Raw genomic sequence first — 11914 nt, 5'->3', positions numbered from 1 at the left:
GGGGTCTTGGAGCCTGCTGGCTCTGTGTATTTCAAAGGGCATGGAGCAAAACAAAGACATGCGGAGTTGGAGCCTTTCAAGTGAGAAAGAAACTGTCCCGTTCTCTGGGGGGGAAAAAAAAGGACTTTCTTCATTCTGTGTCATGCAGTGTTAATCTCTCTTGGAACCAACAGTTCTGTTCTGCTGAAGAATTTACCAAGGATACAGGAATCAAAGCAGAGCTAGACTTGGTTTCCAAAGAAGTACTTGCATTGTGCTCAGGGAAACAGGTGTCTCTGAGGATAACAACATGGAAGGTGAGGGGGGATCTGGATTAGAGGCCTTCCTTCATTCCCTGAAATGCTTCACAGATTGCTGGATGATGAGGATGTGGGGAAGATCCAAGCATGTGGCTGCAGTAACTGCAAGCTAAACCCACTCGTGTTTCACAGAAGCAGCAGTTGCACTTGTGCATTCTGAACTGCAGACAGCAGAGAACCACCAACACAACCATTCCTGCACCTCAGGTCTCAGCACTGACAGTTGGCACTGTGATGTCCAGGTAATCCCCAGCAAGGTTTTCCCACAGAGCACAGGATGGGCAGCTCCCATGTCTTGCCCTGGGGTTTGAAGTGCTGGTGACTGAGGGAATAGAGGAGGATGAAGGAAGGCAATGGAAGGGGAGAAAGGCATGGCCAGCTAGAGCAACTAGCTGGGACTGCTGGGGAAGGAGGGTAGGTCTGCTGCTGGACAATGTCCTCTCACTCCTCATACATGTGCCACTTCCTTTGCTGCTGTTCAGTGCCCTGCAGAGATGGGACAGTCCTGCATGAGCCTTTGCCCTGCCGCTGCTGTCCTTGTTTGCAGGGACACAAATGCCAACAGCACTGCAGGAAAGGCTGGGAACCCAGTCTTCTCAGCAAAGAAAACCTGTGGCTGTGGCTGCACAGGCCCACGCAGCATCCTCCGAGGAGGGCAGAGGGTGGAAAATCAGCCGTCCTGATCTCACAAGGGATCATTGACACCTGGGCTGTGCTGTGACCTGTATTAAGCTCTAAACAGAGACGCAGATCTTGGATGTGGTGCTTGCAGCTCTGCTGTCATGAGATGGGCATTCCGCTCACACCAGGGTCGAGTCCTTGCCCGAGGCTCCAGATTTGCGTGCCAGCACGTTCCTCATCTCATGGGTGACACCGTTCCAGGGCTTGCCCTGTGCCTGCAGCAAGGCTGACTCTGCTGACAGCGTCCTGTGCGTGCGGGGCAGGTGGTAGCTCTCCTTCTCAGAGTGTGCCCCAGGGCTGCCCGAGGAGGTGAAATTGCTGCTGGCCGGGGAGCCCAGCTCGGATTTGCGCTCCAGGAATGGAGGGAAGGAGAACTCCCGGTGGATCTCAGGCCGGGGTCGGGGCACAGCAATGCTCTTGTTGTTCAGGTTGCTGCCAGGAGTTTCGCTGTGCTGGGCAGAGTCATTCTCATACAGAGTGTGAGAGATCTCAGAGCGGCTGCGGCGTGACAGCTGGGAGGCTCGGATCAGGGTGTGCGTCACCGTCACCAACAGCACAATGATGCCAGAGGAGAGGATGCAGGCACTAGCAATGCCAGCCTCCAGTTCAAACAGCAGCAGCATGTAGATAGCAAGAGCTGGAAGGGAAGTGCAGCACACCGTGAGGAACCAGATGGACTCAATGCATCTGACCTGCAAAGTTCAGGCCAGTACTGCCCCGTGGGGGTTGCTCAACTAAAGCAGAAAGTTCATGCTACGGGTGATGCTATTTGCAAAGCAAACCTGATGCTTTGGTTGAAATGCAGCAGCTCACGAGCAATCAGCAACCAGAGAGCAGCCTGGGCTGGGCATAGTCCCTGCCTTCCCCCCACAGCAGAGTGTGTTCCTGGGCACTGAGCACTTACCTGTCAGGTAGACTGAGACCCCACAGCAGAACAAGCCAATGGCCACATGGCGAACTGTCCGGCTGTCCAGGAGGAACCAATCTGCCCTGAAAAACGAGAGGAAAACATTTTGCTGAGAAGGGGCTGCGTTGTCTCCTGGCTCCTGCTGAGGAATTGAAATGCTGCTTCTGCAGAGAGATGTTCAGGGCCGAATCCCAAGCCCGAGGAGCTCTGCAGAACTGGGCTTTCCCCTGTGCAGCACAGCTCTGCGTGGGCTGTTCCCACTCAGGGGCAGGATTTGGAGATGTCTGATTCTGGCTGTTCTATGGAAAGCAGGTAGGGCAGAGAGGAGAGATTCAGGTGGCTCAGGGCTCTCTGCAGATGATTTGTCCTGTTTAGCAAACCTTGTAGAGCAAGCAAGAAACAAAAGTGAGGCATCATGCCCATCTCCCCCCTAAAGAAGGAGTGAAAAGCAAAGTGTTGGTGCACTGAATTAAGCAAGGCCAGGTTGTCTTTGCAACCTGCGAAGTGGATTTCTTTGCTCAGCTCAGATTGCAAGCCCTTTGTCTGAAGGGGGGGGGGTTGCTATTTGAATCGTACCTAAACCACGTGAGAAGAACAGCTCCTTTCCAGGGCTGCACAGGTTGTTATGGGTTCTGCAGCACCTCCAGAAGCCAAGGGGCCCATTGGAAGGACGCAGGACAGCAGGCAGGGCCAGACCTCACATTGCCCTTCCAAGGCAGTCGGCTCCCTACACCCCATAGGACAAACGCAGCAGCCAAGGGACGCCTGTGCCCTGTCCCTATTTCTCCACCCCCCCCGGAGTGCCCCAGCATCATGACCTCCTCCTGGGCCCGCTGCAGCCAGTAGCCGTTAATAGAGCCTGAACCCGCTGCCCGGCGAGGAAGAGCAGCCGCTTTGTTTTCTTAATTACCTGAGTCGGGAGGGATTAGCGGGGAGGAGAAAGACTTTGTTTGGAGCTGGCTCGGACTATTGAACGCAGCGCTGAGAAGCGGAGCGGTAATTCAGTGTGACAGCCCCAACGTGGGAAAGGTCCCTGGGACGTGAGCGGGTCCCCTAATGAAACCAGCGCCCGGTGGGGCCACGGAGAAATGGCAGCAAACGGCATCGAAGGGAGAGAGTCAGATTGTTTAGGAACAGCTTCCCTGCTCGGTGGGGTGAGGGCAGCTCCAACCCACCAGCCCTGGAGCTGGTTGCTCAACTCACACTGTGTCTATATGTCACCTCCATCAGCCACTGCTCAGTGCTTCATCCTGCCTCACACCTGAAGCTTCCAGAGCTGCTATTGAGCCTGTTTCCTCCAGCTGAGTTCTGACTTTGCTCACAGAGGTCCCAAAACGGCCACATGGATGGTCCAGCTTCCACTGAGCTGCACTGAACTGCCATTAATTTGCACATTGCTTTTATTTTTGGTTCACCCAGGAGCTGAGCAACCCACCAAAGCCAGGTTGGTCGTGGTGGAGGAAGCAGAGAGGAACTAATAGCTTTGGAAACAGTTCTGCAAGTGTAAATGTGCTGGTAATGATTAAGTCAGCACATGTCTGCTGGTCACCAAACCTGGGCCTGCGGTCACCTGGCGGTCACCGCTGTGCTGTGGGACAAACCCAGGTGGCTTAGAGTGCAGACAGCAATGAGGGCTGGGATCACCCAGGGATGCTCTTGGGTAACTCCATTGGGTTCCTCGGGGCGGCTGTGAGCTCATCAATGCAGTCACTACGTGCAGCAACAGTGCAGGGGGCAAATTTACAGCCCCAGGCTTGATCAGCCAGAGGTAACCCCACTTCAAGGCAGGGTGCAGCAGGGAGTTATTTGGGCTATGACTGCTCAGCGTTCACCCAAACCCAGAGTGGTCCAACCCTTGCAGCTCCCCCCTGCTCACCATTCCCAGGGAGCCCCCAATATCGCAGGGGGGGGAAGAGGAGCGGCAAAACCCCTTCGAACTTCTCTGTGCCCCCAGAGGTCCAAGAGCACCCCGGTGCCCCCCCACACACCTTCCAGTCCCCGGTGCTCCCCCCTTCCCACCGCGGTGCCCCCCGCTCTCACCGCTCGGGCCCGAGCTGCCCCCGGCACAGTTCGGTGCTGAAGTAGCCGTGGAGGAGGCAGAGAAGGAGGCAGCTCACGTTGAGCACGAGGCAGAGCGCGGCCAGCACGGCCGACACCGGCAGCAAAACGGCGGCCGCGGACTCCGGCAGCGCCCCTCGAACGGCACCGGGACCAATACCGGGAGCGGTCCGCCACGCCGGTAGTTGGAAGATGAGGCTGGAAGCGAGCAGGGCCATGGCGGCGGACAGCGTGCCGAAGAGCAGGAGCACCGTCAGGGTCCGCTGCGGGTAGGAGGGCATGGCGGGGCCGGCACCGCGAACCGGGGAACGCCGGGCAGAGCCGGAGAAGCGGCGTGCACCTCCAGTTCGCCCCGGGACCGAGCGCTGAACCACGGGAGTGCCGCTTCCCTCCGCGCACCGCTGCCCGGACGGGGCGGTCCTGCCCTCCTCAGCCCGTCCTGCCCCCGGACCTCCCCCCAAAACCGGGCCACCCCGCCCCGGGCAACGCGGAGCGGCTCCTCCCGCGTCCTCCCCCGGGGTCGGAGCGCAGAGTAAAGGGGCAGGAACAGGGCGGGGGCTGCGGGGTCAGATGGACGGGGGGGGCTGGCAGTACCCCACCGGTACCCCCCGCCGCCCCCTCGGCCCTCTCTCGCCCCGTTCCCACGTAGCTCCCTCCCGACCGGGAGCCGCCCCGAGTCGAGGAAGGGGACACCCGGGTAGGTGCGTTTGGCCTCAGCTGTTAGACACAAGTTAGGAGTGAACACCCGAAACTCGTCCCTGTGAGGCTGAGGAAGGACCGCCAGCCGCCGGAACGTGGGGCCGGCCCAACTTTCCCGTGCCTTATAAATATCCTGGGAAGCAAAAGCGCTTCTTCCCCTGGGAATGGCTGGGAATTGCCCTCTGCAGCGCACTCCTTACGAGTGAGGGGGCAGGGGGAAGGGAGGAGGGAGTAGCACTGAACAACCTCTGCAACCCCATTTGGAAACATTCACTCTGCAGATCCCCTTTTATTTTGGGAATACATTCAGGAACAGCGAGGAAACTGAGGCAGAGGATCCCCATTCAAACCCTCAGTCCCCAGAGAGGCCGTTTCCCACCTGTATGGGGAAAAAAGGGGAGATAAGGGCTATGCCTTTCCACTCACATTGCATGTGCCCTGCCAGGGCCGGGATGAGGACGCAGGATGGGGTATGCCACCAACCTGGTGTCATCAGCATTTGGGCCCATGCCCAGCCCAGCTGTGGGATCAGGATGGGTGACCTTTCCGTCCAAGCCGCCTGTCCTGCGTGGGTGGTTCCTGCTGGCACCCTTTGCTTTGGAGCCGCGTGGGACATGGGGCTATTTTGAACGCTGGCGTTGTTGGCCTTGGCAGGCACTGAGGGTTTGGCTCTCTGCTCATTTCCAGCCCCGCTTACATATTTGCCTATGGGGGATGGCAGTCCCCAGGCCCACATCCCTGGTATTTGGGTCAGGGTCGGTGCCCTTATCCCCTCCTTGTGGCTGCATCACTCAGGGCTCAGCTCAGGTCTCCCCAAGCCCCTGGATTTGGGGGCAGGAAGGGCCTCAAGAGGGAGCTCAAAGCTTTTAAGCTTGCTGGGAGCAGCCAACCAGAGCCTGGACAACCCCCAGAGCACCCCCTGACCCCAGGGACAGTCCCGCACTCAAAGAGAAGGCTCAGCTGGAAGCAGCCCCAGGCCAAGCCAAGCCCCAGGAGACCAAAAGGTGAAGGAAGGGTCAGGGAGGTCCCATGCTCCAAGCAGACAAGAGGCCACCTCGTGTGTCCCTGCCTTGTAGCAGGGGCAGGAATAGACAGCTGGGGACAGCTGGACACGTTGGTGCCGGATGCTGCTCTCCTGATTCTCCTGCACTCCTGCTCTCCCTCCCACCTCCTCTCCACGATCAATTAGGATTATGAGCAGGGCTAATTAACAGTCTGCTAATTGCACTCTGAAGCCCTCTATAAATCGCGAGCTTTAAAAGCAGCTCTGAGAAAGATGTCGTGTCCTTTCTGCTTGCACGAACCCCACAGAAAGTGTGATCCAAGGGGGCTCCTTCCATCCAGCCCCCACTGCTCAGGAACTGGGACCAGCATGGCAAGGTACAAGGACGCATCCCACCTCCTGGGGAGCTCATTTCCATCCAGCTCCTTCCCACCTGCTGCCTGGGCACGTGAGTTCAGTGTTGCATCAGTTCCCTGCTGTAAACACTGCTGCTCCCAATGGGACGAGCAGCTCCAGGGCAGGCAGTGCCCTCCTCCTCCCTGGGGCTGACCTGGGGGCTTGGATGCAAAGTCCCAGCACATCAGTGTCCCCCCAAGCCCAGAACCACCCACTGCATTGTCACCATGCAATGCAGCAGCATCTCGCTTTGCTCTGCAAAGTGCATTTGGGGTCGTCCCTCACCTGTTTGGAGCTGCAGCATCCCCAGACACATATGTTCTCCCTTGTTTGAAGCTGCCCCACTGCCATACTGTGTGCCCAGGAAATCACAGCTGGGATCTCCTGGCTGTCACCAAGGCCTGACCCCTCCTCCCCCACACACACACTGAGAGAGAACGGCAGCATTGGGGTTTGCAGCGTGTGATGCTCTGAGCTTTGCTTTGCTCTGAGGCCACAGGGCTGCACATCGAGGTTCTTCTCAGCGTACCCAGCGCTTCCTCTCCGCCTCCCTCACGTTATGTCACCGCGGTTCACCGACCCCCCGCCTCGGTTTGCACCACCGCTCCCTGCAGGGCAGGGTCGTGCTGAGCAAACCGTCCCCGAGCTGAGCAAAGGCCGGGGCTGCCCCACACGGTGTCTGTCGGTCCTTCCTATAGGGCTGAGGGGACATATGAGGTTTCATTGTGGTTTTATGACACGGGGAGGGCCGGGCTGTGGACAACCCCAGCCCTATGGCGGATGGGCCGGCGATGCTGGGAAGCCCTAACACTGCACCTGTCCCACCTCAGTGAGGACACGACCATCTCTAGGGCCCACCCATCCCTCGCATTCACACTCCAAACCCCATAACCTCACCTTTATGGCAGCCCCCCCCACGGCCCCAAACACCGACCCCAACCTCGGGGCGCAACGCGCGCCCTTCGCCCCGCCCCTTTCCCTCGAATGGGCGGGGTTTGCAAACTAGCCCCTCCTCAGCAGCCAATGGCGAGCGAGCCCGGCAGCACTATGCAAATTTAACCGCGCGGGGGGCGGGGATATGCAAATGTTTCCGTGCGGCTGGAGCAGGCAGCGGGTAACGCGCGGCTCCCGGGAGCGCACCGGCACCGGACCGGCACCGGGACCCGACCGCGGCGGGACCGCACCGGGCCGGGCCGGTTCCGCTGCAGAGCCAGGCACCCGCGGCCGTGCCGGCGGAGACGTAGCAAGGAGGAGGAGCCGGTGTCCAGGTGCGTGTCCCGGGCGGAGAGGTGGGGTCCCGTGCGCACGGGGGCACGGAGTTACCCCCGCACCCGGTGGGGAAACCGGGAGCTGCGGCTGAGCCGGCGGCTGGCACCGGGATAAGCGACGGGGAGAACGGGCAGCGCTGCCCCAGCCCCGAGCCTCGGCGGGACCCCTCGGTGCCGGCAGCCCCGCAGCGGCCGCCCCGTCGGTGCGCACAGGACGGGGGAGGGGGCGGCCCCGTCTGGCTCGGGGTGCGGTGCGGCCGGGACGGCGCCCTGTGGGCTGCCCTGAGCACGGCGGAGCCCCGGCCCCCGCCCCGCCGTCTAGGGATGGCGGGCTATAAAAAGCCTGTGGTTTGCGCCGCGCTCCGGCCGGTTATTTTTACTCGTGTCTGCGCTCAGAGGAACGCCTGGGTTTAACCCAAAAGTGCAGCCTGGCGGGCAGCCGCCCTGCCCGGCACTGTGGCTGCCTACCCCAGGTCCCCAGGCCTTTCAGTGGTGGGGCTGAACCCGCTGTGCTGCGGGGAAACTGAGGCACGGCACAGCCCGGCTGGGAACAGACACCCCAACCTGGGCTCGATCTCCCCATGGCTTTGCTGGGATCATGTGCTGGTCTGGCACTAAACTGGAGCTTGGTTACTTTCTTGCTCCTGAGGGATGTCCCCCATCCACGGCTCTGTCTTGCCCACATGTGGCACTTCCAACGTGTCCCTCTCATATGAACCTCTCCATCATGCAGGGGCAGCAGGGTGCATCCTCTGCTGAGTCCTCTGCCCACTGCCAGCAAGTCCCCATCCCCGGGGCTTTACTCTTTTAATGATGGAAAGTTTCCCATTGCTGTGGCTGCAGGGATGGAGTTTTGCAGGTAGTGAATTAAGGAGGCAGCTGGTAGGTGAGCTGCAGGGCAGTGATGGGCTGAGCACCCTCAGTGGGCTGCTGCCCCTGCTGAGAAGGCAGCGTGGGTGAGCAGAGCAGGGAGCCGACTGCTGGCCTTGTCCCATGTTCCTGACTGCAAGCTGGACAGGACACACAGGTCAGGGGAAAACCTGTGCAGCTCAGGGTGTGGGATCTGGCATGTAGATGCAGGCCCTAGGTTTGATTTAAGAGTTCAGATGTTCCTGCTTGCCTCCAAGTCTTGGGCACTGGGGGTACTTTGGTGCTCGGTGTGGTGCTGTGGGTGAGAAGCAGAGTTAGAGAGCTTTGCACAGTGTAAGGGAGGGGGATTCCTGCTTACACCCACATCCTTGCAGCAGCAAAGGGGCTGGGGGGTCAGACTCACTAAGCCATGATGGGGTGATGTAAGACCAGGAGCGGGGCAAGGATTGCTTTGTTTAAGACCCTTGAATTTCACTCCTCTTCACAGCAGGACTGCCAGGAGCAAACCAGGTTTGTACAGCACACAGATCTGGGGCCATGAGGGTGGGCTCAGCCATCGCCAACCTCATGGCTGCCCCAGCAAGCCATCCAGCAGCAAACAGACATCATTCCCTACACTGATGCTCAGCTGTTGCACGGGGTGACCCAGCTCTGCAGCAACAGCCTGCTCCTGCTGCGGGCAGCACTGCCAGCACCGAGCAGAAAGGATGGCCTGGGCCCCAGGGGGGGGTTAGATGTCCATCAGCCTTCCCAAGGGGAAGAACTGCCTCAGGGTGGGGGGTCGTTGCCATCCTTCCTCCTCCCACACAGTCATTTCGGAACCAAACAGCCCCTGCCTGATGCTGCACCTCACTCAGCAGGGCCGGGCGCTGTCGGGACTTTCACTCTGCATCACCCCAATGAGGCCACGGCCCCCAACCCCCAGCCTGGATGTGGCTCTGGAGGGATGCAGGGCAGTGCTATTGCCCAGCCTTGTGCTGCAGCAGCAGACACACACACACATTTTAATTGCCCCCAGGGACTTTTTTTTGCATGGTGCTGGAGTGGTGCTCATCGTGGCTGCATTTGGAGGCTCAATTGATGGTGTGTGTGTGTGTATGTGAGATAGGGAAGAAGCTGCTGGGACCCCTTGTCCCCACAGCTCCATGCCCCCAGCTGCCCCCCTGTCCCCCCAGGCTCTCCTTCCCGGCAGGCTCCTCCTGCTTCCCCCCTGCCGGCCCCGCTCTGGTTCCTACTGGTTGGTTGTTTAAACAACCTATAAAAAGCAGAAGGCCCCGTCTGCAGAAACGCTGCTCAACGTCGATGTTTCCCCGTGCCAGCCTCGGGGTGGCACTGAGCCCCAGCACTGACCATCCTCATGGAGATGGGCCACATCCCCAGCATAGAGCGGGGCAGCTCCCACCGGATGGATGCACCCATCCTGTTGGTCTGGTCCCTCTGCATGCTGCAGCTCCTGGTCAAACCTACATTACAACCCATAGACAACGAAATCCTCATCTTTTCTTATTACTTTTTCATTTTTTCCTCCAGTTTCCGCATTGATTCCCACATTGTGGGGTGGGAAAATGAAATGCTGCCAAGTTCAGAAAGGCACATCCAGCCCCGGCAAGCAGAATCTGTGTGTCCCTTCTGCTAAACTGGGGACGACTCCAGCCCCAGGGACTGAATCCCCCATGACCACCCCCATCCCTTCCCTCATTGCGTCTCTTCCCTCATTGCGTCTCTTCCCTCATTGCATCCCTTCCCTCATTGCATCCCTTCCCTCATTGCATCCCTTCCCTCATTGCATCCCTTCCCTCATTGCATCCCTTCCCTCATTGCATCCCTTCCCTCATTGCATCCCTTCCCTCATTGCATCCCTTCCCTCATTGCATCCCTTCCCTCATTGCATCCCTTCCCTCATTGCATCCCTTCCCTCATTGCATCCCTTCCCTCATTGCATCCCTTCCCTCATTGCATCCCTTCCCTCATTGCATCCCTTCCCTCATTGCATCCCTTCCCTCATTGCATCCCTTCCCTCATTGCATCCCTTCCCTCATTGCATCCCTTCCCTCATTGCATCCCTTCCCTCATTGCATCCCTTCCCTCATTGCATCCCTTCCCTCATTGCATCCCTTCCCTCATTGCATCCCTTCCCTCATTGCATCCCTTCCCTCATTGCATCCCTTCCCTCATTGCATCCCTTCCCTCATTGCATCCCTTCCCTCATTGCATCCCTTCCCTCATTGCATCCCTTCCCTCATTGCATCCCTGCTTTGGGCACAGGACATGACTGCAGAGCTGCCCTCTGGGCTGTACATGAGGGGAATCTGTCCAGCTTGCTGCACTCATTGTTTCTGGGGTCACTAGTGATTAAGAAGGACATAATAGTGCAAAAGTCCTGGTGTGAAATGTGTGCCACCATGGTACCAAACCAGCCCAGGACCAAACCAGCACAGCCAAACCCTACAGCCACCGTGGGGCTTTGCTTCTGCACATAGTGCAGAACGTGTCAATAAACACTCTGCTCCCAGAGGCCGCTTTGCAGCTGATTAAGAGAGCAGCTCGGAAGCCCTGCACGCTCCGTCGTGGTGCAACTGACCCCCCAAAAGACGCACAGGAAACGGGGAGTTAATTATAAACCTCGGTGCAGTCAGAGGGCTGGGGCAGCACCACGGTGGCTGCAGGGCCGTGAGTCCTGGAGGGGCTTTGGTCATGTTTGGAGGGGGAGGGGGGGTCACAACTCGTGGTGCTGGGGGATGCGGGTTGAGTGCGTGCGAGAGAGCAGGGCCGGAGCTAAAGATACCTGTGTGTGGGAGGCAGCGGGGCCGGCGGGACGCCAAGGAGTGCAGCAGCTTCTGTTAAAGGGAAGGCGGAGGATGACAGCGGGCTCCTCACCCAGCCTGGTACAGGGTGAGAGACCATCGAGGTTGGGTTTGAAGGTCTGAGAGCTCCGCTGTGTTTTGCTGGGAGCACCCAAAGCCGCGCGTCCTTTCCCACACTCTCATCATCCCTCTCTCCCCTGGGGTGATGCTGTCCCTGTGGCACCGCGGTGCTGCTCCCTTGGTGCTGTCCTTGGATGTGGCAAAGCGACTCGCTAATCGCCTGCAGCCGGAGCGCTGCTTATCACCTCATCACAGCAATTAAAATCCAAAGCATGAGCTCCCCCTCCCTCCGCGGCTCTTAATACCTGCAGGGGGAGAGGGGAGGAGGGGGGGGGGGGGAGGGCAGGAGGAGCTGTGCCGCACTGCGGTGTCCGAACCCCTCACCTCTGGGCAACAGCACATCCCTGCCCAGTGCCCCATATCAGGACCTGCAGGGCCGAGGCGATGCCCCAGGAGGAGTGGAGCTGCCCTAACGAGGAACTCAAGGAGGAGGCTGATGAAACCATCCCACTCATTGCACGAGGCCACACCGTGGGGCACTGAGAATGGGGATGGAGAGAGGGGGATCGGCTCACCCTGAGCTTCCCACCTGCAGTCATAGCTGGATGATGGGGGGCTGAAGCCGTGTGGGGATACCGCAGCATCCCAGGGGTCATGGGTAGCACTCAGCATCCCTGCTGCACGCAACCTTTGTCCCCCCCCAGCACCTTTGAGCTTGCACTGCTCAACCTCTCCTCCCCACTGAGGTCTGCGAGCCTTTAAAAATAGCCCCTTGGGGTGCAGCCGTGCTGCACTCGCAGGGATGCTGTGGGCCAACACCGGGCTGCGAGCAGAGCTTGATGGCAACAGCTCATATTTCTGCACCCTGA

At 59.3% G+C, this 11914-nt stretch overlaps 1 protein-coding gene across 1 annotated transcript; it reads right to left on the bottom strand.

The window, feature by feature from the left end:
* Positions 1-125: 125 nt before the first annotated feature.
* TMEM221 (transmembrane protein 221) lies at positions 126-4363 on the bottom strand. Its single transcript, XM_072357450.1, has 3 exons — positions 3928-4363; positions 1885-1970; positions 126-1617 (listed from the first exon to the last, which is right to left on the bottom strand). The coding sequence occupies exons 1-3, from the start codon at positions 4224-4226 to the stop codon at positions 1100-1102; spliced, it is 903 nt and encodes a 300-aa protein (XP_072213551.1). The 5' UTR covers positions 4227-4363; the 3' UTR covers positions 126-1099.
* Between the last annotated feature and the right edge of the window lie 7551 nt (positions 4364-11914).

Source organism: Excalfactoria chinensis, chromosome 26 (assembly GCF_039878825.1).
Source record: "Excalfactoria chinensis isolate bCotChi1 chromosome 26, bCotChi1.hap2, whole genome shotgun sequence".
Taxonomy (NCBI): Eukaryota; Metazoa; Chordata; class Aves; order Galliformes; family Phasianidae; genus Excalfactoria; species Excalfactoria chinensis.
Note: the sequence above shows the minus strand (reverse complement) of the source record. Positions and strands in the feature narration are given on the sequence as shown.

Coding starts and splice junctions, on each gene's coding strand:
- TMEM221 (XM_072357450.1), bottom strand. CDS start 4,226: ATGCCCTCCTACCCGCAGCGGACCCTGACGGTGCTCCTGCTCTTCGGC. Junction 1,971..3,927: donor GGGCAGCTCGGGCCCGAGCG/GTGAGAGCGGGG, acceptor CTCGTTTTTCAG/GGCAGATTGGTTCCTCCTGG. Junction 1,618..1,884: donor GGTCTCAGTCTACCTGACAG/GTAAGTGCTCAG, acceptor CTTCCCTTCCAG/CTCTTGCTATCTACATGCTG.